Here is a 25,622-nt window from a genome sequence, read left to right as displayed (position 1 = left end):
AGCCAGGGCTACACAGAGAAACCCTGTCTCTGGGGTGGGGTGGAGTGGCATTGTCTGCTTGGCCAGATAATCCAGGTTTGATTTCCAACACCTAACTGTGGTTCACAACCATCCCTTACTTCAGTTCCAGGGAACCTGACACCCTCTTCTGGACTGGCTGAGCACTGCACGCAAGTGGTGCACAGACAGGCACGCAGGCAAAACCACCACACACATAAAATAGAAATAAAGGCTTTTGAAAAGTTCGTAAGCTGAAGACTGAAGGGGAAGAAGTTCCCAGGAGGCTGAGGCGCGCAGATTGTAAGCGTGAGTCTGGTCTGACTTAACAGGGAGTTTCAGGCTAGCCTAGCTTACATATCGAGACCTTATCTTTAAAAAGACAAACAACAGAAAACAACGTGGTCCCCAACTTACCATGCGGAGTGTTCAGATCAGTAGCCAACATACTCACGCTTACAAAGCAAACGTGTGGATTTGCAGTGGAATTCAACTTTGTGATGTGAAAATACGTGATTTGGTGACGTTTGGTTAGTGTTAATGTGACTCCTGAATAAAATCAGTAACTGACGAAGAGGTATCCTTGTGCATCTGTGCCGTGAGAGTGCAGGGTGGGAGGTCCCTGTCACCCTCTTGCAGGATATATGTACTGTTCATCTCTTGAGAAGGGGCACAGGCTAAGGATCCGACAGAGCTAAAGCTTGCACCAGCCCACCACAGCTATGACGAGGAGACTCCGCAGAAGCAAGTGTATACTCTGCTGGGCTTGCACTGCCAGCCACAGTAACCTGCTTCCTGACCCTGCTTTCGGCCTCTTGGTCCTCACACCTTGTCATTTGGAGGAAGTGGAGAAGGACCACTTTCAGGAATCATCGTCCACTGTCTCCAGTCATCTTGGTTCCTGTGAAACAAAATTCAGTGTCAAAAGGCAAACGCACATCTCTCATTCCAAAGGACACCATTTTACTTGGACATTTGCATAAGTCGATATTAACATCTTTCCTCATTAGATGTTAGATTATTAGTATCTAAAGTATTAATATCTAAAGTATTAGATGGTCATATACTTTTTAAAGATGTATTGTGTTATGACCCCAGACTTTTTTTACTTTTTTGCTTGAGACAGTGTGTTCTAAGGTACCCAGGCTGTCCTTCAGCTCACTGCGTAGCCCAGACTTGCACTAATAGCCCATCCAAGAAGGTGTAGGCCTATACCAGCAGGCCTAGCAGAACATTTTTCTTTGAACTCTACACAAATGTCAACTGCCCTGCCTAGTGACCATGCCTGCTTCTCCATGAAACAGCGGCAGCCAACTTCTCTAGTTCTCTTCCTCGGGTTGGCAACAAGGGTGACTATGATGGGAGGCAGTCTGCTCCTCTGCTGTGTCTTAGTTCAAGGGCTTTCCTGCTGTGTTCCAGGTTACTTCAGAGGATACTGGGAGACCTAGCCTAGTTTGTGAAGTCCTTGTCTCCTAGGCCAGCAGGGACTTGACCCCAGGACTACGCCAGCATAGTTACGCTGAGTTCTGTTTTCTGTAGTTCTTCACATGAATCCAGAACCACTGTTTCTGGGCTTCTGCCTGGGCTGTTTACTACTGCTCAAGCCCCTTCTGGAGACTGGACTCTGTTGTAGATCCTAAAATGCTCTGCTGTCTTCCTGCTGTCCACCCTCCAGGGCAGGAATGCTGAACACTGCAGAGTTAACAGCTGGTATGGTACAGGGCTTCTCCAAGGTTTGTCCTGCACCGCCGGCATTCCCTAAAATAGCTCTCTCCTCTTACTGTCACTGCTCAGAACCATCCTGTGGTTGGTATCAGGACCTCGACAAACACAGGATGCACACCTATAAGTTTAGGACTTGGGAGTTAGAAGCCAGAGGATCAGGAGTTCAAGGCCAGTCTAGGCTACATTAAGCCTCCCACAGACATACACAAAGAAAACCAGATTGTATCTTTTTCCTGTTTTAAACATTTTCATCTTTTTTTTCTTTTTTGTTTTTCAAGACAAGGTTTCTTTGTATAGTCCTGGCTGTCCTGAACTCACTCTGTTGATCAGGCTGACCTCAAACTCAGGGATCCGCCTGTCTTTACTACCAGGCATGGAATTAAAGGCATGCTCCACCACACCCAACAACCTTTTCGGTTTTTTTTCTTTTCTTTCTTTTTTTTTAATGGTTCCACGTGGAAAGGTTTAATAAGAGTAGAAGAGGAGAGGAGTAAAGGCCGGCCATGAGCACGTGGAGGGAAGGGGGAAGGGGAACAGTGAGAGAAGGGACAAAGAGGAAGAGGGCAAGAGCAAGAGGCCAGAGCCCTTTTCCTCTTTTAAGACTTAATTTAGGGATGGGCTTTTCCTGGGCCCTCATGGTGGAGCCCCAGATACTCCTTCCTGGGTACACACCCCTTTATCTAACAAACCCATTATTTGTTCGGGGACATGTATGCTCCCACAGCAGGCTCCCAGCTGATCTTTGCTTTCCTGATACTCAGTGTCTTCCTGCTGCCAGGTGGAGAAACGTAGGGTCAAAGGCAGATGGGCCATGCACACTGAGGGGTCAGTCAACGCCTGACAACCAGCTTCCAGAGCCAAGGTTACAGTAAACTAACTACGCCGGGAGCCTCCTGTGCCCCTGGTGGCAGCTGCCTCAGTGCCTGCCTGTTCAGCTTCAGAGTTAAGAACCAGTCAGAACACTTGCACTCTTGAAGTTAGGAATTTTTGCTAGAAGAGAAGGGTTTCTCTGTCTCTAGACCAGTTCTATAGCTGCCTGCCTTGAAAATATGTATCTAGTGTGTCTCTTGTGGTCTGATATGGAGGAACAGTGGAAACGGTGGAGATTTGCAAACCATGTGATAGTCAAACTGTGTCAAGGAGCAGCAAGTGACAGATTCTGTGTTGTGAGCCACCATGTGGTTGCTGGGAATTGAACTCAGGACCTCTGGAAGAGCAGTCAGTGCTCTTAACCGCTGAGCCATCTCTCCAGCCAGATTCTGTGTTTATAGGACTTTATTAGGTTTTATTTTATTCTAGACAAGGTCTCCACATGTAGCTCTGGCTCTCCTGGAACTTGCTATATAGATCAGGCTGACCTTGAACTCATAGAGATCCTTTTACCCCTTAGTTCTGGATGCTGGGGTTAAAGAGTGTGTCCCCACAAGCAGCAGTGGTTTCTACTCTGCTGTTTTTGTTTTTATTTATGTGGATGACCACCTGCACATATGCATGTGCATCATTGGACCAGAGGATGGCGTTAGACTCCCTATAACAAGTTACAAGACAGCTATGAGCTGTCATGTGGATACCGGGACTAAAACCCAGGTCCTCTGCAGGAGCGGCAAGTGCTCTTAACCATTCAGCCTTCTCTCCAGGCCTCCCTGTCTTTATTTCTTTGGTCCTTATTCCATAGGTATTTATTTCTGGTGCTATGAATTAAATCCAGGACCCTTTGTATGCCACACACTCTACCATCAAGCAATACTCCCCTCTGCCCTCCAGTGGCTACCTGATTTAATGCTTTTAGATAAGATCTGTCTGTATCTCCCAGGCTAGCCTCAAGATCTCCTTCATCCTGTTCAGCCTCTTAAATCCCGGGATTGCAGATGTCCACTGCCCTGCATGGCTCGACTTTTTTTTTTTTTTGTTTTTAGTTAAAAAACAAACTAGCTGTATTTAATCACGTTCCGTTTTCCAAAATAGTGCAGTTATCTACGCTGTTTAATGTCTCCACCAGCCATGTCTGGGCCACATGTGGTTCTGTCTCACCTGAGTAAGAGCGAGGTGCCATCACTATATAGTCTTGTCTGTCCGTGTCCTTGCATTCCTCTCCCTCCACCCCCATGCCTTTGTGGTGGATTGGAAGGAGGCTGTTGGCAAGGCTCCTCCCAGGACACACAGTTCTTGATGTTCCTGTAAAGACTACTGTGTCTCCCTCCCCCTCCTCTCCCTTCCCTTCCTTTCCCTCCCCCTCCCCTTGTTCCTCCTATTTTTTCTTTTTTCCTTTGCCCCACCCCTTTTTTGTTTGGAGACAGTACAATGTGACCCAGGCTGGCCTTGAACTTAACAGTCTTTCTGCTCCAGCATCCAAGGTGCAGAGTTGACAGCTGTGTGCTACCAAGCCTAGTCAGTCTTTCTTTGCAATAGCTTTCCGGGGATAAGTTCATCATTCCAGTTTAAGGTTGTTTGGGATGTTATTATTCTTGGTGCCTTCTTCTCTGCCTCCTCTGTAGGGCCTTTAGAAAGTGCCATTGGCTGTCTAAGGAGCCCAGCTTCTATCTCTGTCCCTTTCCTTACGGGTTTCTGACATGCATTCCCAAATCCCCTCCCCTCTCCATGTCTGGAAATCCCCACTGACAGTGACAGGCCAGAACTCATGACCTATGATTGCATGCCAAGGGGGAAGTAACGGTGAAGGAGAAGGTAGGGATGCACCCCTGTGGTATCTTTCCTACAGTCCACTCAGAGTAAAAGCCCTGCACAGTGCCTGGAATATCCATCGGGGCAGGAGGTATGGAATGAAGTGAGAGATCGTGGCTGACTGGTACTTCAGCCCACGATCCCAGGCCCTAGACCAGAATCTTAATTCCATCACTTGCTAGCTGCTGACCAGAGAAAGGCTCTTACTCTTTCTAGGTTTGTTTCACTAACCACCGAATAAGAGTAGTTGTGACAGTCACCTCAAATGCCTCAGCACAGGTCCTGACATATTGGTAGGTGTTTAGCTCTGTTACCTAAATTGGCCAGATCTGGATACCCTACTTGGTGTCTGGAGGAAAAAAAAAAGTCAAACAACCTTCAATGCAAGGGTCTGGGGGCGGTATTTAGGGGAGGGAGAGGAGAAACATGGGGGGTGGCAGGAGGACTTCCTGTAGGAAAATGGCTTCTGAGTAGTAAGTAAGGAGACCAGGGAATTGGTGCAGAGCATAGGAGTCCGCAAAGGGATGCACACAGAAGGGCCCAGCACGTGATTAAGGAGCAAAGAATTGTGAAATATTAAGTGCTGATTAGGAAAAAAAAAAAAACATAGGGACTACAGAATGCTTACTGCTCTTGGAGAGGACTTCTGTTCAATTCCTAGCACCTACCTGATATCTCACAACCATCTTAACTCCAGCTCCAGGGAATCGTCTGACTTCTTCAGGCTCTAGGCACACAGGGGAAAGGGGGAGAGGGAGGAAGCACTGGAGATAGCAGTCCTAGGCCCTGTCAGCATGCTGGTTTAGAAGGGAAGTGTGACCTTGGCAAGGACAAGGAGCTAGAGAGGGGCGTGGTGAAGACTTGGGGTCAAGAGTGAAGATTCCTCTTTTCAAACGTCAGAATGGAGCAAGAGGTGGGTGGAGGAAGTGCTGTAGCTGCTCTCTGTAGCCTCTTCTCTGGAAAAAGTCACATAGGCTCTTCCATGGGCAAGTTTAAAGTGTGGTAGACCCGGTTCAGCCAAGGTGAGAAGGGGGACAGTTTTCTGCTGTGAAAAGTAGGACTGAGAATGTAGTAGGATGGGACGGTGTCTCCATTGCCTACATGGAGAGGTTGAGGTATTAGCCCCGAGACCACTTGGAGAGATCTCTGTTCTTAGAATGAGAGTTTGAGCCTCTAGGGAGGTCTAGGCCAGGTAGTGGCTGCTCAGGGCTATTTCGAGGGAAGGATAAAGGAAACTAGGCAGTCTGAGTTGATAAGCAGAGGGAAGGCAGGCACTTGGGGTGCATAGGCTGCCACAAGGGTATCAGGAGGGCAGAGGCAGCCTTAGCCACGTCATTGCTAGGGAAACCAGTCCTCCATCCCGGTCTAGAAAGGAGGCCCTGCACGTATGGGCCTTGCATGGGGGCTGGAAGGACAAGTAAGTCTTTCTGAGACTTTCTGGGTTACCTTTCACAGTTGTCAATACTGACAGGCCATCACGCAGGGTGCCCTTAAGCCCAGCACTCAAGAGGCAGACACAGTACTGATATACATGGCAAATTCCAGTCACAGTGAGACCCTTTCTCAAAAAGAAAATAGGAAAAATAAATAGAAAAACAGTTAAGCCCACGTCTTCGTGGGCAGACAACCTTCAACTAATATCAGGGTCCCTATGCAGGAGGAGATGGTCAAGTGAGGGTTACACACACACACAGAATCAAAGGGAAGATGGTGGGCCTGAATTTGCAGAAGCCTAGTTATGGAAGGTGACTAAAAAACACCTAGGGTTGAAGCCCGGCGGGGTGGGGCGTGGTATTCCTGGGGGCTGGCGGAGACAGCGAAGATCAACATGAGGGATCTCTTCTGTTCTAGGGTTCTGCAGTGCTGCTAAATGCCACTACTTTAACCTGAGTCTCATGCTGCAGGAGTGCCTGAGGTTTGTGAGCAGGGAACACAGGGAAAAGGAACACCGGTACTCGAACACCGGTGAGCTCCGCGCAGCCGCAGAGAAGGCGGGCTATCATTCGCTCCACCCTGTATGCTAATATGGAGCGCTACGGCCCCGCCCCTGGGGCCGATGGGCCCAAAAAGGTAGGGTTCGAGAAGACGTCTGCATGGAGCAGTGGACCAGTGAAGACCCAGGCAAGGCCGAACGTTGGGCCCCGGGCCCCGGGGGCGGGTAGCAGGGCCCATACATTGTCCAAGGGCTGCTGGAGAGCCTGGAGCCTCGCTCCCCCACCGGCGCAAAGTGGTACAGCCCATGGGGGCGTGGCCCATATCATGTGACGCGAGCGCGGCCGCCATCTTGCTCTGCGGTGCTGGTATTTAGAGCGCAGCGCCTGACTGGCGGGGTCGCCTTCGCATCCGCCGCTTCGAGAATCTTCTTTCGTCTGCTCGCTCTCTCTCCCGTCGTCCTAGCCCGCCGCCGCCTGCTGAGCTTGCCCTCTCCCCGCTTGCAGACATGGCTGACATCAAGAACAACCCCGAATATTCTTCGTTTTTCGGTGTCATGGGCGCCTCGTCCGCCATGGTCTTCAGCGGTGAGCATCGCAGCAGGAGATCCAGGGGATGCCGAAGCTATGCGGGACTCTAGACCGCTGCTTACTGGGGGTTGGGCGTGACGTCACCCTGACGTCATTCCCAGCTATGTGGGTGTCTGGCCTTAGGGGCGCAGGTGGTGGGGGCGGCGGGGACAGATGAATTTGTGGAGCACAGGGTTTGGGGGCTTGATCAGGCTGCGGGTCTTATCAGCCCGCCTCCTGTGCCTCGCTTCTGTGGGGGTGGGGCGGCAGTGTGGCTGCCATCTTAGTCCCGGGAAGCAGGAATGAGGGTGGGGTGGGGGCGCGGGGGGCGGCGTGCGATCCTATGCCCTCTCCTATGCCCTCTCCTACGCCTGCTCCACATCCCGTATTCTGCAGGCAGGTGTGACATCACATCTTGAAAGGCGCCAGCCCGTAGGCGGGGGCAGGCCCAAGACCAGAGTCCCTGGCCTCTTGGCCGGAGGGAGCCTGGCTCCTCGCTAAGGTCCACAAACCTTGCTTTTATGGCGGCCTGGCTGCCGTGGGGGTCAGGTGGGTCTGTACCCTGGGTGAGGCAGGTGTTTCCGGTTGAGGCTTGTCTCGGTTTCCCAATAATAGTTCTGTCATCGGTGTGGGTTGGTTGGGAAAACTGGACTGAGGGGTTGGTTCTGGGAACTTGCAAGGACTCAGGTTAGATCTATGGAAGTGGGTTTGGCCTAGGTAGGAGCACTTGAGTGGATGGTTGCTGAGGATCTGGACTTTGAGGTGGGTGAGAGGGTGGTATTAGAGTGCTAAAAATTTACAGGACTACCTCTTTGATCTTCAGTCCTGGACCTAATGAAGGGATGAGTGAATGAATGACCTTCCTCTTTTAGGGGTGAGGGGCTGGAACTGGGTGATGCTTCCTTACCCAGAGAAGGAAAAGCCTTGCAAGGTTCTTGATGGCACCTTGCTTTTGAAGTTGGGCCTTGACAATTCTTCAGTGTCAAATTTAATGAAAATTGGCCTTCCTGGGAGAAAAGCCTTTGGGCCAGACCCAAGAATGTGGGATTGAGGGAGGTAAGTCACAGCCCCCGGGGACTGGTCTGGCCTGGTCTGGGCCTCCCCTGGAAGGTCTGGTCTTTGGTTTAACTGACCTCGCCCTGCCCCACCCTATCTGGCAGTTGGAGAGGCTGGTTCTCTGTGCAGGTACTTGGTGAGTTTGAACTCCAAACAGTGTCTGTTGACTGTAAACACCTGTAGGGTGCAGAGTGGAGGGTTGTCTGTCTTGGTGACCTCCCCTTGCCTGGGCCTGTCAGGTGCTGCTGAGAGAGCCCTGCTGTGCCCACAGCGTTGGAGTAAGTGATCATTTGTGGTGGGAGATGTGGCCTGGACTTCTCCTTTCCTTCTCTCACACCATGACTGTTCTCACACTTTAGGTCTCCTTAGAGAAGGCTGCCAAGCATTTCCTTCTAGAACTCTTTGCCCCCAGAGTAATATGTCCATGGATTCCCCTATTTTAGCCACCTATGATTAATTTTTGTCACTCATTCATAAATTAATCCAGCAAATCGTTCTTGCATTCTTACTGTGTCCAGATAGTGGGGGAGCTTCAGTGAACACAACAGTATCCCTGACCATGTGTCATCATCACTCCTGCAACTCCGAATTCGTCCTGAGCTCTTTTTTTGCACCTAGATTCTTGGATCTCTGGTGTGAAGACCCTGCATGTACTAAAGCTGGCCAACAGGTGTCTCTGCGCTAGTGAAAGCTGGGTATGGCTGCTCTGTCTAGGCTTTCCTTGCCTGACCCACACCAGCTTCTGACAGTCCTGTGGGGGTTAGCCTCTTACTTGGCCAGTTGAATCACCTTCTGACTTCATTGTTTCCTTTTATCGTGCTAGTCTGTAGAATGCCTTTGTCCTGCCGTTACCTAAAGAAACCCTCCCAGCCTCTGATGTTCCTGTTGGGAAAACTCCAAGCTCGTCTTAGTGACTGATCCATGTCCTCCTTGGACTTCACTAACCACGGTTCAAGACCATTGTTCTTTAACTAAATAAGGTTTACACATCTGCGAGGCCTCCATTCCATGCTCACACTTAAACTTCCTTTTTTCTCTTATGACAAATATCCTGTTCTTTCTTCATCATGTTCTCCATGAAACCGCCAGTTACTTCTTTTCTGTGTTTTCTGGGGCTTCCTCTCAGTATTTGTTGATTTCCTGGAAGTGTCTCCAGACCCTGCTGACTGCTGCACTGCATTGGCGTTCTCAGCAGGTCTCCCTTCAGCCTATCAGCCTTGGTCTTCTGCATAGCTGTTACTGTCTGGGCCTAGGCTAATTTTTTTCCTCCTTTTGCCCCATCTCTGACAGTGTCCCTGTTTTCCATCATTTATCTTGTCACTCACCCTCAGCTCCATGGTCTACCTGCTGTACTTTGGGGAAGGACCTGACTCACTTTTCTTGGAGTCCCACCTATTGGGCTACAGAGTAGGGTTGAGATCTCACCTTTGAAGTACTGTACAACAACCTGTATTCTTGGTGTTTACAAGCATGTCCTCAGGAGTGTGAGCCCCTGGAAAACTCACTTTTTATATTAAGTTATACAGCTCAACATGGATTTGACTTCTAGTAGGGCCCAAGAAATGCACTGTGACCAGAAGGGTTCCAGGAAATCCCTCTTGAAGTGGACTCAGGGACTGAAGATGCCAGTCTTTGTTGGGCAGTGTCTGGGCGTCTGAGGATGCTGTAGAAAAGACAAGCGTCTGTCCTCATCTTCTCCAGTTGATCTCGTCTAGCACTATCTTATGCTTTTAAGAATCTTGCCCTTTGCCTGGTTTTCCTCTGCTGCTTAATCTCCCGACTCCATTTAGGTGTTCTGTTCCTGTGATCTCTTTTCAGACCCTCCTCCCCTTGGTGTAGCTCCCCTATGACCTTTTCTCTTTCCTTGCTGAATATGTCGTTGTGTTAGGTCACTGTCTTGCTGTTCTTGAGCCCTGAGAAGGCAGAGGCCTCTGACTTTTGCCCTACTCAGTGCTGGGCACACAGTAGACATATTTTGTGGTTCAGTGAGATCAATAAATTATGTAGAGTGGCTGGGGCTGTTCATGTCCCTTTTACCTCTGGCCCATGTTTTCTGTGTATCGGGTTATACACAGCTTCACCCACAGTGGCCATGGCATGCATGCTCTGGGCAAAGATTTTGGAGCCTTCCTGTGTCAGACATGTAAGTAGCTCAATAGTTCTTATAGGACAAGTGGCAGAAGTGAGAAAAATTGGAGTTCAAGACTTGAAGGTAGGAGAGGGGAAACAAAGTCCTTAAAGGGTGGCAGTCTCTCTTGGAGAGGTTGGACTAGGGGAACAGTGTCCTGTTTGGGGAGGCTTGAAGGCCACACTGCAGCAGGGACTGATAGACACTGGCTGGCCTCTAGGCCTCTCTTCTTCGGGAAGTGCCTGGAGCTTAGAGTGTGAGACAGAGATTGCCAGAGTCTCGAGCCAGACTGTCCTTGGCCCAGCTGCCCCTTCCATGTGACTGCCTTGCCAGAGGTCACAAGCTACGGAAGGGGAGTGCTAGGGAAGGGGACAAAGTCTAGTTTCACAGCAAAGCAGAGCCCCTGCTGACCACAGGAACTACTGCAGGCAGAAGTAGACCAGGAGGTTGGGAGTATGGCTCTGCAGTGGAAAGAGAGAAGTGGCTGTGGTGGTGGCTGGTTTTTTAGGGGGGCTCTTGCTTGGCTGTGTGCCTTCAGTTCCTCTGATGGGTTGGTAACGTGGGGAGCAGAATGCAGAAAGCTCCCAGGTAGTTTCCATGCTGCTCTGGGTTCACTTAATCTTTTCCTTCCATAGCCATGGGAGCTGCCTATGGCACAGCCAAGAGTGGCACTGGCATCGCAGCCATGTCGGTCATGAGGCCAGAGCTGATCATGAAGTCCATCATCCCAGTGGTTATGGCTGGGATCATCGCCATCTACGGCCTGGTGGTTGCAGTACTTATCGCTAACTCCCTGACTGATGGCATCACCCTCTACAGGTGAGTGCAGGGCTTTTTTTCCTCCCAGGTGAAGTGCTTCACTTTCCTGTGGACAGGCAGATTGCTGACAACCTGTGTCTCTTCTCTCCCCAGGAGTTTTCTTCAACTGGGTGCTGGCCTGAGTGTGGGGCTGAGTGGCCTGGCTGCTGGCTTTGCCATTGGCATTGTCGGAGATGCTGGTGTCCGGGGCACTGCCCAGCAGCCTCGACTGTTCGTGGGCATGATCCTGATCCTCATCTTTGCGGAGGTGCTTGGCCTCTACGGTCTCATCGTGGCCCTAATCCTCTCCACAAAGTAGTCTTTTTCCACCACCAGTCACAGGATAGGATGTAAAGATCACCCCTCCTCATTCCAGAAGGAACAGCCTGACACATGCACGGGCAGCTGCCCCCTCAGTAGTTGGTCTTGTAAATGTGCAGTGTCCTAGTGCCCATTGTCTGTTGCCCCGCCTTGCCCCTACTGCCCCGTGCTGTGGACATCTGGGCCCACTCATCTCCCACCCAGGCCCCTGACCAGTGACGATTTCAGCCTCTGGTCACCCCACCCATCGCCCTAGAGTGCGCCTTGTGTATAAGAATGAATTAGAGTTGTCATTTTTCTCTTCACTGGATGTTTATTTATAAAAGATTTGACCTATTCATGTGTCTGTGGAGCAGCCCTGTCTCCCAACTCTATAGTAATCATTAGTAGACTGTTGCCTTGTGGGGTTCCTGTTGCTGAGACTCCTTGGATGGAGCCACCCTGCCCCCAGCCCTGAACAGCCGGGGGAGGGTAGAGAGTTCCTCAGAGCTGGCTCCCAGCTGTGTCCAATAAAAGTTCTCGGATGTGACTGGCTTGTGTTCTGGCGCTTCTGTGGGCGGAGCGGGCCGGCCTGGGAGGGTTCCTGCGTCACGTGGCCTCAATCACGTGGGCCTAGCAGCCACGTGATAGCCCCTTCATCTGAGTCACGTGGTGCGGCCTGGCCGGCTTCCGATTACCACTGCTCCGGGCACTGCCGGCCTGCGCCCAAAGGGTTCAGCGCGACTCACGATGCGTAGCGGGCAGTCCGCAGCGTTGGCTCCCGTGCTCCAGTTCACCAACTGCCGCATCCTGCGCGGCGGCACGCTGCTCAGGTCTGGGCTGCATGGTGCAGGGTTGGGCTGGGTAGAGAACTGATAAGCTAGTGTAGGACATAAGCCCTGAGAGAGGCAGAGCTGTGTCGGGGACCCAGGGATGTGGAGGGCAGGACTACCATGGGTGTGTGGCCGGGACTAAGTAAAATAGTCGATTCAGGGACAATCTGGGTGCGAGAACTAGGGGTTGGTTCCAGGGCCTGGTGGTGATCCAAGTGCCTACTGCTGTGTCCTCAGGGAGGATCTGTGGGTGCGCGGGGGCCGAATCCTGGACCCAGAGAAGCTGTTTTTTGAGGAGAGGCGTGTGGCTGATGAGCAGCGGGACTGCGGAGGCCGCATCCTGGCGCCGGGCTTTATCGATGTGCAGATCAACGGTGCGGCCTGGCTTGGGCCAGGGAACCCAGGGGAGGAGCTCTGAGCACTGTGCTACCCCTTGTTTTCTGTGGCCGCAGGTGGATTTGGTGTTGACTTCTCCAGGGCCACGGAGGACGTGGGTTCGGGGGTCGCCCTAGTGGCCCGGAGGCTCCTGTCCCACGGTGTCACCTCCTTCTGTCCCACCCTGGTGACCTCCCCACCAGAGGTTTATCACAAGGTGAGATCAGGCTACTCTCCCTCTGAGCAAAGGGGTCCTCAGGGCTGTACCATTTCCTTCACCTGAATTTGGTCTTCCTGTACTTGGGTCTGAGGGGATCCTCCTCTCTTTCAGATAGGTCCTGCCACTGCCAGTCTCTGCAACTGCCAGTGCAGTTGTCCTCACATTTCCTGTCGCCATTCTCATCTGCCACGCCCTCCCAACGCCCTGTAGGCAGCCTCTGGGCCTCCTGAACTAAGGTTGCCTGGAATTCTGCCACGGCCATTGTGTCTTGTCAGGCTCTCCCTCCCTAACCTGCCTGTGATGTGACTCACACGGAAAAGCCTTTCAGAAAGAGCTGCTTTTCCTGTGTACTGGCTTCTGCCCTCACCCTGCCACCATCTTAGAAGGAGGTCTGCTGTCTTTGTTCCAATTCTCATGGAAGGCTTCCCCACAGCTTCCCCAGCTTTAACTAAGCTTGTTTAGGTCGTTAGGTTTAGTCTTTCCCACCGTTCAAGAGCAGTTGGTGTGGACTCAGCGGGCTTGCCCCTTAGTCCTGAACTCGTGCTTTAAAAAACGCGGTATTCTTTTACGCAACGCAGTCGACAAATTCAGTAAATTAATGCTGTTAACCATACTTGAACGGCTTCTCTCTGTTCCTGTTTTCCATCGCCTCAGCCAGTTTTTCTTCCAGGACAGGATCAGGGAGTGTGTGATTGCCTGTGGCTTCCTTTCTGGGTGTGTAGACATAGACTCGGAGGAGGGAGCTATGGGTATTGAGCGTGGGCCGTCCCCTTGCTTCACAGGCTTCCTTCTGGCCCCTTGACTTGCAGCCCTTGGCAGTCTTGAGATAACCTCACTTCTGAGCCTGTTTCATTAAATGTAGAGTGAGAAGAGTCAGTGGGTGGTTGACAATGTTAAGCATTCTTTGAATGTCAACTAGGGATGTCTTTCTGGAAGTTTCCCACAACTCTCCCACTCCACTGTTACAATAGGGCATCCTATTGTCGTACTGCAGATGGGTACCTAGTTCTCTCATCTGATCTCTGGCAAGACCCAGAGTCACCTATGAGGGTGACAGGTGTCAGGATGTGCCCCCTTCTCTACAACATTCTCTTCCTACCAGCTAAGCTGTTTCTCGTTCCCCCAGGCAAATTCCAGCAGCTCCAGGTATCCCCTCTCCTCCCAGGCTCTTCCTGGAAGGCCTTGCTCTCCTGTTAGCCCTGCCCTGTGCTCCTTCACCATCACCGATCTTTCCTCTCACAGCAGGTTTGACTGGCATGGTGCAAGCCATGGCTGTCCCTCAGTAGGAGTAGTGGCTAACAGTCCTAAAGTTTTCTTCCTGGTACTCCACTGTAGACTCTCAGAAAACACTTTTAGACTCAAGGCCTTGGGAGGCAGGTAGGAGGTGATGGCCAAGACTGTGGGCAGCTTTGAGTATAAAATGTAGTACCCTATTATGTTAGAAATCAGGAGACCCTACCCTCAAACATCTTCTGCTACTATATTCCCTAACTTCTCCAGGGCCCCTTCTCACCTAGGGGCTTGTCCACTGGTCCAGGTACTACTTGGGTATCTTCATCGTTGAAACTACCTGCTCTTTCTCTAGGTAGGGTTTAATCTTCTAGCCATGCTTCAAGAAGACAGTTCTGATCGCTTCATCTTCTGCTTCAAATCTGTTAGCTGATGGCAGGCACCTTGGACAAGATGTCTGCCACCCTGCCTATCCCTGCATTGACCTCATTCCTTTCCCCTCCAGCCTTATTTATCCTGTTGTCTCTGCTACATGCTTTCACTTTGCATTTCAAGGTACTCTTCTAGAAAATAGTGTGTGTGTGTTTGTGTGTGTGTGTGTGTGCATGTTTCATGCATGCGTATGTGTGTGCCTATATGTGTGCACATGCGTGCATACATATGCGTGCATGCATGTGTATATGTTGTGTATGTGTGTGTGCGTGCGCCTATATGTATATGCATGCGTGCTTGCATGTATGTGCGTGCATGTGTATATGTGTGTGCATGTACTTGCCTATGGGCCTGTGTGCATTCAGACAGAAGTCAGGACAATTTGTGGGTGTCACAGCTCTCCCATCCTGTGGAATTAAACTCAGGTCATGAGGTAGCTTGATGGCAAGTGTGTTTTACCTCCTTAGCCATTTTGCCTGTTTTTGGTTCTTTTGTTTTGAGTCAAGGACTCAAAGAGCCAAGATTGTTTTTGTAGTTGAGGTCAGTCTTAACCCTTTGTCTCAGTCTCCCACGTACTGTCGTGCCTGGCTCTCAGTTTTTGGTATAAGTCACCTGCAGGTGGTGGATCCCTCTAGCCCTGCCTTTATTCTCTGTTTGATTGTCTGTGAGGTAGGTTCTCTCTGGGTAGTCCTGGCTGTCCTGGAACTCACTATGTAGACTAGGCTGTCCTAGAACCTACAGAGGTCAGCTTGTCTCTGCCTTCTGAGTGCTGAGATTAAAGGCGTGTGCCACCACTCTTAGCTATGCCTTTGTTCTGCCTGATTCATGGTTTGGATTGGAGGTGAAAGTAAGAAAATGTGTGTTTGGGGCTGGAAAACAGCTAAGGACACTTCCTCTTGCAAAGGACTCAGGGTTGGTTCCCAACACCCATATCATGTGGCTCCTTACTGCCTGTACCTCCAGTCCCAGGGGATTTACCACGCCTTTCCGGCCCCTACTGGTGTCGGGCAAGCATGTGGCTTTACAAACATATATGCAAGCACTCATAAACTAAACATGACTGGGGTGCCAAGGATTGCACCTTGTAAGTGCTAAGTAGGTACTCTACCACTCTACCAGAGAAGTACATCTCCAAGGCACCAACTACTGGGATCCAGCGAGTAGCACTTTACCCTTTTTATTTTGAGAGAGGGTCTTGCTTTATTGTAGACTGATCTCTAACTCCTGGACTCAGGCGATCTCGTATGTATGGGGACAACAGATGTACACCACTATACCAGCTTCTCTAGAGTTAAAAGCTTCTCTCTTTTTTTTTTTTTTTTTTTTTTGCTCCTTTTTAAGACCGAGTCTCTGTGTAGTCCTGTCTATTCTAGAACTCTCCACTTAGATCAGGCTGACCTTGAACTCGCAGATCCTGCATCTGCCTCCTGAGTGTTGGGGTTGGAGGCTTGTGACACCATGCCTGGTTTGTGCCTGCCGTGCAGACTTCCTATGTTGCAGCTAAGAAGTAGGAAGCCATCTGCTTGCTTTCTGATCCCTGTGAGTGATCACTTTCTCTCTAGAAGCTCATATGATCTTTCCTTGTCCCTAGACCTGGCATCTCAGGGTGTCACTTGTGGGGATAGGGTATTTAACAGTTTTGCTTTCTGCTGGACATAATGGGAAGTTGGGCTTGAAGCTTTCTAAGCTTCTTCTATTGAATTGTTTCCTTTGCGACAGTTGTCCATGTCACTGTCCCTCTGTGTTGGGCTTTCTAGGTTGTTTTTCACCTTCTTTCTTCTTGGCCCCACTTTCTAGACGTTTCCTCAGCCTTTCTCTTGGAGTTAATCCCACGGGATTCTTGTGTACCCTTGAGATTTGAAGAGCTTGTGTTGCTCCCTGACATCCTGTTCTGGCTTCATGGATATAAGGCCTCTCATTGCCTGAGGGTATCAGTGTTGGCTTTTTCTCGTGCTCCCCCCCGCCCCCATGTTGTCATTCCTTCCTCTCCTCCTTGGGGAACTCAATGGGGGAATCTATTTAATGGCTGGCATTAGCAGGCCACTAGGACCACCTAGCCTTTTGGAGGAGCATTGTGGGGCACCCCTAGTTGTGCTGCCAAGGTCCTGTCTCTGGGAAGAGTCTTGCTTTGCTCAGAGAGACCTGGCTGTTCTAAGAGCCTGAAGAACATAACCTCAGTGTCCGTATTCCACCTCACTTGCCTCCACTGAGGCTCCTTCCCAGCCCTGTCCCAGCCCATTTCTCATAGTGCCATCTCTGGGAGATCTGAGTGTCCCTCAGCCTCTCTATCTGAGATGTGTCCGGAGTCCACCTGATTGTCTCCCAGACTCTGACTGACTGCCTTTCTCTCGCTCTGTGTCCTCAGATCTAAATGTGGGGTTGGTTTTGTTTAATTTGGGACAGAGTATCATGTGGCCTAGGCTAGCCTTGAACTATTTAAGTAGCTGAGGCTGCCCTGCTCTCCAGCCTCTACCTGCTAAGTGCTTAGGACTGTGGGAGTGCACGACCATTCCCAGCGTAAGCATCTTAGGAGCCCTTTACCTCTGTTGGGAATGGGAAATCCCGGGGTGGGGGAGGGTATCACTGTTTTGCCTGAGCACTTGTGTAGCTGGAGGATCTGGAGGGAGGGTTGCAGCTACACTGGGTCATCTCCAAGGCCAAGTAAGTGCTGCTCACTCTTTCATGAGGCTGTGATCATCCTGACCAGCATGGGCTGGGCTGCAGTGCTGAGCCCTGTCCCCATCTGCACTGAGTCCCTCAGTTTCCAGCTCTCGGCTTCTGCCCTGTCTTCCCCATGTCGCCCCATCCCTGCTTTCTTGTTCTGCAGCTCAGGGAGGCTGTGGTCATTTTGTTTTCAAGGGTTTGGCTACTATGTTCTAGCTGTTTGACAACAGCCACTTTGAAGGCCAGAGCAGGTTAGAGTAGTCCTTGGTACCTCTAGTCATGTTTCCGTGGCCTGGGAATGCTCTCGCCTCCCGGCCCTCAGGGCAGGTCTTCAAGTATTCCCTGTTGTCTCGTCTTCCTGCACTTGAGCACTGGGGGAGGAGGCCCTTCATCCATCTCGGCACCTATGGGAAAGGACAGTGGGGCCGGGCTGGGTCAGGGGCTTAACCTCGGAGGATCTGACCTTCGTTGGGCTGTGGCCTATGGGTGCTGGGCTGTGGGGGCAGGGCTTTAACAGCTGGTTCCCCCCAGGTCCTTCCTCAGATCCCTGTGAAGAGTGGAGGTCCCCATGGGGCAGGGGTCCTCGGTGAGTGGTTAACTCCTTTCAAAATGCCCAGTTGGGAAGGGAGGGGTGGGGCTGCTAGGTGGGAATGACTGCTAGAACCACCCTTGTCCCTTCCCTCAGGGGTGCACTTGGAAGGCCCGTTCATCAGCCGGGAAAAGCGGGGTGCACACCCTGAGGCCTACCTCCGCTCCTTTGGAGCCAATGCTTTTCATGACGTGTTGGCCACGTACGGTCCCCTGGACAACGTCTGCATTGTGACACTTGCCCCTGAACTAGACCGGAGCCATGAGGTGATCCAGGCACTGACAGCCAAAGGCATCCGTGTATCTCTGGGTAAGAGGCCTCCTGTCTGGGTTGCCTGCTCATGGTTCTCTGCTGCTGCAGATGCTGACCTCAGTCCCCTATGCAGGGCACTCGGTGGCTGACCTGCGGGCTGCAGAAGTAGCAGTGCAGAGTGGGGCCACCTTCATCACTCACCTCTTCAACGCCATGTTGCCTGTGAGTGTCACGCCTACTCCTGGGTGGAAGGGGACCCAGCGGCCACTGTTGTCACTCAGTTGTCCCCTCCTGCCCTGCTCAGTTCCACCACCGTGACCCAGGCATAGTAGGGCTTCTGACCAGTGACCAGCTGCCCCCAGGCCACTGTATCTTCTATGGGATGATTGCCGATGGCATACACACTAACCCTGCAGCCCTGCGCATTGCTCACCGGGCCCATCCCCAGGGTGAGTAGCTGGGCAGGGTAGGGAAGGTAGGTTAACAGTTGGCTGGGTCCTGAGCCACCTCCTTCCCCAGGGCTGGTGCTGGTCACTGATGCTGTCCCTGCCCTGGGCTTGGGCAATGGCCGCCACACGCTGGGACAGCAAGAGGTGGAGGTAGATGGGCTCATAGCCTACATTGCAGGTGAGTGACTCCTGTACCCACACATGTATGGTCTCTTGGCTCCTCCCTGGAGTTGGGGCAGAAACTTGTCCAGTCCCACAGCAGCTCTCTCACCCAATTCCCGCCTCTCTGCTTTCAAGGCACCAAGACGCTAAGTGGCAGCATAGCCCCGATGGATGTTTGCATCCGGCATTTCCTGCAGGCTACAGGTCAGTTGACTGGTGTTCCCGGGTGTCCTGAGGGGAGAGGCTGTGCCTGGAGCAAGTTAGAAGGGAGACGGGGAAAATGGAGCTCTGTGCCGACATCCTCTAACTACCTGGAAACTGGGAGATGAGGAGGTGTGGCTTCTCAAAGATTGAAGTGACCATGGTCATCCTGACACAGCTCAGGCTGCTGAAGAATGGTAAGCAGCCAGTCACTGGAGCCAGGATGGGGAACAGTGGGAAGCTGTGACCTGGTGGAGAAGCAGGGTCACATCGCTCATGGAAAGGCCTAGGCCTGTGGGATAGTGGGAATCTGCAGGGCAGCGTGGATGGGGTGGAGTGGGGCTTTGAGTAGGTTCTGCAGGGACTTTGCAGGTATCTGGCAGCATCTCAAAGTTGAGTGTCACTCTGGATGTGGGCAACGTCAGGGTCTCATTTAGAGAAAATAGGCTGGGAATGGCCCGGGACAAAGGAGATAGCCGTATCCTGGCAAGAAGTGGTATAGTAAAAGGAAAGAGGTCACAGGGCCTCAGCCTAGGCCTCGCTCAGAGTGCAGGGTCCCATTTGGCAGCCGTGTTGGTGGCCTGGTATGACTTTTTTATTAGAAGTAGGCAAGGAGGTCTGTGACCATACAACACCGAATACAGCCTAACTGATGTGCCATGTCTAGTCTTTTGAAAGGATCGGTTCACTGCAGGGCTGGAGAAGGGAGGGGTGGGCAGTGCCTCCTATGGCTAGGGCGTGAGGGACTGCCCTAAGCTGCTACAGAATCCTGGGCCGTTCCCAAGCCAAGTTCCTAAAAGCTGAGGCTTGGACTTGCTCCCGGGAAGGGCTGCGGATGCTCACCGTGGTGTGTTTCTGAGCAGGCTGTAGTGTGGAGTCGGCTCTGGAAGCTGCATCCCTCCACCCCGCCCAGCTGCTGGGGCTGGAGAAGACCAAGGGGAGTCTGGACTTTGGTGCTGATGCAGGTGAGTCCCCACACATACAAGGGGTTGAATCTGGGGCCACTCCCACCGCAGACAACTTACTATGGTTGGTTCTTTCCTACCATGTGAGTCCCAGGGTTCTAACTAAGTCAGGCTTGGTGGCAAGTGCCTTTACCCACTCAGCCGTCTCCCGGCTGGCCCTCACCTGTTGGTTTTTGAGACGGGGTCTTTCTTACATAGCCCTGGCTTGCCTGTGGCCCACTGTAGATGTGGACCACACTAGCTTCCATTCATGGTAATTCTCCTGCTTCCTGAGTCCTAGGCTTACAAGCTTATGCTGCCAGACTGGCTTTTAGCCTGTCTTTCTGTATACAATTTTAGGCCATGTGACGGTCACATAGATCACTTGTCCCCAACTGTGCCAAATGTACACTCTTGCTTCCAGCTCCCCTACCAGTCCAAATCCTGCTCCTGGGCCTTAACTTTCCTACTAGGCCCAGTTGTAAGGGATGATGACCCCACATAAGGGGTATGAGTGGCCCTACTGTTTCCTCTCACCCTCTGGTTCTGCCGCAGACTTTGTGGTGCTCGACGACACTCTCCATGTCCAGGCCACTTACATCTCTGGTGAACTGGTGTGGCAGGCAGAGGAAGCTGGGCTGTGACTGAGGGTCTTGGCTGGAAAGGACATTTGGCTCCAGCTGGACAGTGACAGGCCGGGCAGTCCATGGAGCTGGTCTCCAAGGAGGAAGCTGAGAGCCCTGCTCCATGTCTAACCTCAGTCATCACTTCTGGAGGGGAGGCAGTGGCCTGGATAAATACAGACAGCGGGACTTGCCTTGTCTGCATCATGCTTTTGAGTTAATCACTGTATCACTTGTGTTCAGCGTTGCTGGTGTTCCAGCTGTTGCCCTGAGACCTGGGATGGGGCTTAACTTGGGACCAGGAAGAGTTGGATGCTCTTTGGGACCTTCTCTGTAGGTCAGATCTGTTTTGATCCCCAGGAAGGTGTTAGGGTTGGAAGTGGGTGGGGGGCGTTGGAGGGAAGCCACTGGAGGAGGCTGGAGACAGTAATGGGTGGCTGACCCTGAGCTACATGGGCAAAATGGAGGCCATGACTCCAGGTTCTCTGTTGCAACACTCATGTGTATCTATGCTGGCCGTGGGGCCTAGGGTCACCTAGCAGCGAATCCAGGAATGGGTGCCCTAAGGGCCTCCAATTTGGGCCCAGGACTCCACCCACTGCTCCCTGACCTGCCAGACCTGCCTAGCACCTTCTTGTAGAATCAAAAGTTCCATTCCCTGTGGCGTCTTCTTTCAAAGACCCCAATGGCTTTGGCAAGCCCAGCCTCGGTCCCGTGTTTGGTGGCCGTGGCACATTCTAGCTAGTGCTTGTGAGCAGCTCTGGCCCTTGTGGCTCTGTTTGCCCTGTTAGGCCCACCTGGGCAAGAGCACCCTAGCCTGACTTCCTCCCACTTGGGGAATGTGGTTTATCAGGCTCCCTGGAAACTTCACTGTGCAAGCCTGGGGATTCTTTGGACTCTAAGAATGGCTGAGATGTGTGAGTATGTACCAGAGGTTAGAGGTCAGGTCTGGGTTGCTTCCACTTTGCATTTGGGTCCTGAGGTAGGTAGGTGAGTCTTTCCCCCTGTCATGTCATACATTATACCTTAGAATAGGAGGTTGCAAACAGATGTCCCAGGTCACTGGTATACACTTATATACAAATCCCATCGAAGGAACTGGTTTCAGTCCAAACCTTGAAAAATATTTTTAAAAAGGAAGGAAGAAAATGAAAATATGCAGACAAAATCAGATGCTCTTGGGCTTCACACTGTTTGAGAGCAACAGCCTGAGAGGAACTGGTGGGCAGGGGCACATGAGGCCCAGCCACACCCACTAGTCACTAGGTACTGTCAGCCCAAGAAAGCCAGCATGATGCAGCCTTGTTGGGGGGAGAGGTAAGTAAATGAACCTGGATCTGCCTCAGCCACACCCCTCCATGACTGACCAACCCTTGGAGTGTGCCGAGCACAAAGGACAAAGAGATCAGGAGTCATGGGAGGCCAGTCCACCAGGACTCACCAGCCCATGGAAGCCTCCTGCAGCCGGAGGGCCTCACTCCCAAACTCTTCGTGAATGTTGACCAGGACTCGGTCTGAAGGGTAAAGGTGCAGTTCGCTTGTAGAGAGTTTGTCTGACATGCACATGAGGTCCTGGGTTCTATTTCTAGGAGAAAACTGGCTCTGACCTGCCCAGATCCAGTGTCCATGGATTCGTGCAGCTGCTCTGGATAGACAGGAGCTGCGCAGATGACTGAGCTGTGTGTTGTGAGGTCACCCAGAAGTGATGGGACCTGGCACTGGGAAGGGTTTGAGGCTGAGGAAACTGCCTCAACAGAGGATAGAGTCAAGCAGGTTTGCTCATTGGCAGAACACAGCTGGCAGAGGGCTCAGTGGCTCTGGAGCTACTGTAGAAGTTTTCATTTTTTTTTTTTTTTTAAAGCGGGCAGTTGTAGTGCGTATCTTTAATCCCAGTACTTGAGAGGCAGAGGCAGGCAGATTTCTGAATTTGGGGCCAGCCTGGTCTACAGAGTGAGTTCCAGGACATCCAGGGCAACACAGAGAAACCCTGTCCCAAAATAAATAAAAAAACAACAAAAAGACAGGGTTGGAGAGGTGGCTCAGTGTTTTAAGAGTTCATCTTGTGTCAAGGGGCTTGCAACTACTTATGGCTCTAGGTTCAGGGAGCTCTGACTCTGGCCTGTGAGGGCACCAGGACATCCCTACACACAGATATACTCACATGATGTAATTAGAAATGAGAACAATCTTTAAAGACTATAAAGCTGCCCAGCGTAGTTGTGCATGCTTGCAGTTTTCTGGAAGACAGAGTCAGGAGAACTGAGAGTTTAAGGCTCGCTTTAGCTGTATATCAAGTTGGAGGCCAGCATGGACAGCACAATCTCAGCAAACTGAGATGTCTCATGTAGCTAAGACCAGCCTTGAGTTCTATGTGCAGTTGAGGAGAACCTGGTCTTTCTTTCTCCCTGCTTCAGGTGTGTACCACACAGCCATTGTGTTTGGGGCTGGAGGTTGAGCCCAGGGCCCCATTCGTGATAAGCAGGCACTATCAACTGAGCTACATCCCCAGACTCAAAATTTACCACCTCATCCACTTTAAAAAAAATTTTTTTTTACCATGCCTTTAATCCCAGCACTCAGGAGGCAGAGACACAATCTCTGCATTTGAGGGTAGCCTGGTCTATAGAGAGAATTCCAGGACAGCTAGGGCTATGTAGAGAGACCTTGTCTCAAAAAACATTTTTTTTTTTTGGTTCTTTTTTTTCGGAGCTGGGGACCGAACCCAGGGCCTTGCGCTTCCTAGGTAAGCGCTCTACCACTGAGCTAAATCCCCAGCCCCTAAAACATTAATTTTTTTCAATTTATATATGATCATTTATGTGCATCCAGACCTCCTGGAGCTAGAGTTACAGGGGCGGATGCTGGGAACTGCATTTAGGTCATGTTGACCACAGAACTTTCTGTCTGGTCCCTTAACCAGTTAAAAGATCTCCCCCCCCCCCCCCCCAGAACTGAGGACTGAACCCAGGGCCTTGCGCTTGCTAGGCAAGCGCTCTACCACTGAGCTAAATCCCCAACCCAAAGGATCTATCTTTAATTAGTGCATCGGCCTCTGGAGGCTGGAAGCCTGGGATTCCCTGGGAGCTGTAGTTGCAGGTGATTGTGAGCTGCTTATGTAGATGCCGAGAACCGAACTCCGGTGCTCTTAACCTCTAAGCCGGTTCTTGAGCCTACTTCACCACCATTCTCTTACGGTTTAATTTTATTTTGTGTGTTCATGTCTGAGCACCACATAGGTACTGTGCAGTGCCTGGGGAGGCATTGGATTCCCTGGGGGACTGAAGTTACAGATGGCTATTAGCTGCCATCGGGGTGTTGGGAATTGAACCAGGGTCCTCTGAAAGAGCAGACAGCACTCCTAACCATTGAGTCATCTCCAGCCACACTTTAACCACTCTTAAGTGAAAAGTTCTGTAGCTGTATGCACTCACCTCACCATTACCTCCAGAACTTTTACTTTCCAGACATACTCTCCCATGGCATTAGTCTCCTACTGCAATCACTCTTGCCCTGTGGATGGCTCGGAGCTGGCAGCCTATTTACAGAAAGGTGTGCCAGTTACTCCAGCCTGGGGCTTCTGGGGCACAGATGCCGCCCCAGCCTTAATTGATTGTGGTACTGCATCAGACATGCCTGTGGTGTGGGTGTGGATTGGGGGACAGCCACTCCCTGAGGTCAGCTGAGTCACAGTAGTGGTAGGTGCAGAACAGGTCGGGGAGCAGAACAAGCGCTCCTGAGACACCTGGCGGAGGCAGCCAAGTGTGTACGGGAGACGAACGCTTGGGTACTACAGAGAGCATGGGTGCCATCTGGCGGCCGGCGCTGGGCAGCAGCCTGCGAGCTTCAGTTGGACTCCAGTTTGAGTCCCGCGCGCCAAACGACTCAACCCGGTCCTTTTACCTCCAATGTCAGACAAGATTGTGTTCGTAAGACCCACTGATAATTCGTGAGGAGGGGTCCAGGTCATTTGTGGCAGAGATTACTCTTAGTTTGGAGTCGGGTGTGGCTGGCGACATTAACCACCCAGGCAGGCACCAGCAAGCTGGAAGTGTCTCAACCCAATCGGTGGGTGCAGCACGGTGCCGCGGCGGTCACGCCCACTGCTGGAGGGCTATTTTTGCAAAGGCCAATCACAATGTCCTTCGTGGTCCAAGGCACGGAAGCTGTGGAACGCGTGAAACCCTTGGACTTAGCTAAAGGAGCAAACACAGCCAGAGTCCATTTGTAAGCTCCAGTCAGCCGCCTGTAGCACCAAGCACTACCTACGGGACCACTGAATCCTTTCCTTCCTTTCAGGGTTCCCCGGCCGGCCACCTGGAGTGCCCGAGTCTGGAAAGAATACAGTGGGACTTAAGTGGGATGTCTTTCCCCTTTGTTAGTAGCCGGGGTGTCGCGCTCGCTTTACTGATCTAGATTGCAATTTACTTTTAGTCCTGTTTGTCAATTCTTTTGTCATAGTGAACACACTTTAAGTGGACAGTTTTCCAGGTGGGATCCCTGGTCTAGGGGGAGATGCAACGAACCTGGCAGGCAGACAGCTCCGTGGGGTCACTCACGTGGGAGGAGCTGAGGTCTGCAGCGCACCTCTGTAGCAACTCGACACAATCTTTTAGATCTCTCAACGATGACTGGCTGGGTCTTTTTTTTTTTTTTTTTTTGGATTGGGGGACAAAGTCTTATTTAGCACACCACAGCCTTAAGCTTGCTGTGTATCTGAGACTAGCCTTGAACTGGGATCCTCCTGCCTCTGCAAGTTTTGGATTTAAAGACACAGGCTACACACTAAGTTGCAGCTGCATCTTGAGAAACCTGAGCCTAACCAAAGGTCTGGGTCACTTTTGGGCTCCTAACTCCAAAACATCTTGAGGTAGTGTTTTGGGGGGTAATTTGTTATATAACAGAAAGTATCTAACAGCCCAGATGCGTCACGTGGGTCAAGGTTTCTAACCTCTGAACTCCAGTTTCCTCACTCATACACGAGGATTGGTTAAGCCAGTAAAACAGTGTGATCCATGAGTAGCTAGTGTTCTGTTCACACCACACATCTCCCAGCCCCTTCTAAGATGGTTCCCATCATCCTCTTGCCCTTCCATGACCTCACAATGTCACCTCAAGCCACTGCATACTTAGCTCAAGGATACTGTGTAGACACAAGAGATTCTGGGAAGGGACAAACAGTTCCTCTCCCTCAACTTGGGTACCAATGAGCTGTACCAGGCCGGGTAAGACCATCTCCCCTCCTGTTCACTGTCCTGAGGTGGGCAGCCAGACAGGTGCCCTGTCTTTACAGAGGTAAGAGGTGTTACCTGGTTAAGTCTAGCCTAGGTCTTCCCTGCTGGCTGCATGAAGAGCCTGGAGACTGAGAACTGCCCCCCAGCCTTCTGCTTCCGTTCCACCTCTGCTCCTGTCACCTGCTCAGTTGCCTTTAAAATATTTGTGTGTGTGTGGGGGGGGCATGCGC

At 51.5% G+C, this 25,622-nt stretch overlaps 4 protein-coding genes across 14 annotated transcripts in view; all 4 read left to right on the top strand.

Annotated features, from left to right (window-relative positions):
- Positions 1–571, top strand: part of Tbc1d24 (TBC1 domain family, member 24) — a 28,973-nt gene extending 28,402 nt beyond the window's left edge. For 4 of the 8 annotated variants that reach the window (XR_010055133.1, XR_010055137.1, XR_010055136.1 and 1 more), the window contains one exon: positions 125–571. The gene's annotated coding sequence lies outside the window, so the exon portion shown is untranslated. The other 4 variants (XR_357445.4, XR_005489713.2, XM_039085350.2 and 1 more) reach the window with 1 other exon arrangement.
- A 4,782-nt stretch (positions 572–5,353) lies between these two features.
- Atp6v0c (ATPase H+ transporting V0 subunit C) lies at positions 5,354–11,737 on the top strand. 2 transcript variants are annotated; one of them, XM_006245898.2, is made up of 4 exons: positions 5,354–5,426; positions 6,256–6,923; positions 10,725–10,908; positions 11,002–11,737. In XM_006245898.2, the coding sequence occupies exons 2-4, from the start codon at positions 6,845–6,847 to the stop codon at positions 11,204–11,206; spliced, it is 468 nt and encodes a 155-aa protein (XP_006245960.1). In that variant the 5' UTR covers positions 5,354–5,426; positions 6,256–6,844; the 3' UTR covers positions 11,207–11,737. The 2 variants fall into 2 exon arrangements, with proteins under 2 accessions (XP_006245960.1, NP_570836.1); NM_130823.4 differs by lacking the exon at positions 5,354–5,426 and having other exon boundaries at positions 6,659–6,923.
- Positions 11,738–11,868: 131 nt separating this feature from the next.
- Positions 11,869–20,365, top strand: Amdhd2 (amidohydrolase domain containing 2). Of its 2 annotated transcripts, NM_001024990.2 has the most exons (11): positions 11,869–12,020; positions 12,258–12,394; positions 12,473–12,612; positions 17,473–17,527; positions 17,627–17,839; positions 17,916–18,004; positions 18,087–18,231; positions 18,302–18,409; positions 18,529–18,597; positions 19,458–19,559; positions 20,094–20,355. In NM_001024990.2, the coding sequence occupies exons 1-11, from the start codon at positions 11,938–11,940 to the stop codon at positions 20,180–20,182; spliced, it is 1,230 nt and encodes a 409-aa protein (NP_001020161.2). In that variant the 5' UTR covers positions 11,869–11,937; the 3' UTR covers positions 20,183–20,355. The 2 variants fall into 2 exon arrangements, with proteins under 2 accessions (NP_001020161.2, XP_038941785.1); XM_039085857.2 differs by lacking the exon at positions 18,302–18,409 and having other exon boundaries at positions 11,886–12,020; positions 20,094–20,365.
- Positions 20,366–25,274: 4,909 nt separating this feature from the next.
- Pdpk1 (3-phosphoinositide dependent protein kinase-1) overlaps positions 25,275–25,622 on the top strand; it is a 77,227-nt gene continuing 76,879 nt past the window's right edge. Inside the window, exon 1 of one of the 2 annotated variants that reach the window (XM_039086936.2) lies at positions 25,275–25,383. The gene's annotated coding sequence lies outside the window, so the exon portion shown is untranslated. Of the gene's footprint in view, positions 25,454–25,622 lie in introns of both variants that reach the window. The other variant, XM_006246036.4, reaches the window with a different exon arrangement.

This window comes from Rattus norvegicus, chromosome 10, assembly GCF_036323735.1.
Source record: "Rattus norvegicus strain BN/NHsdMcwi chromosome 10, GRCr8, whole genome shotgun sequence".
In the NCBI taxonomy this organism is placed as follows: domain Eukaryota; kingdom Metazoa; phylum Chordata; class Mammalia; order Rodentia; family Muridae; genus Rattus; species Rattus norvegicus.
This window is presented reverse-complemented; position numbering and strand designations above follow the sequence as displayed.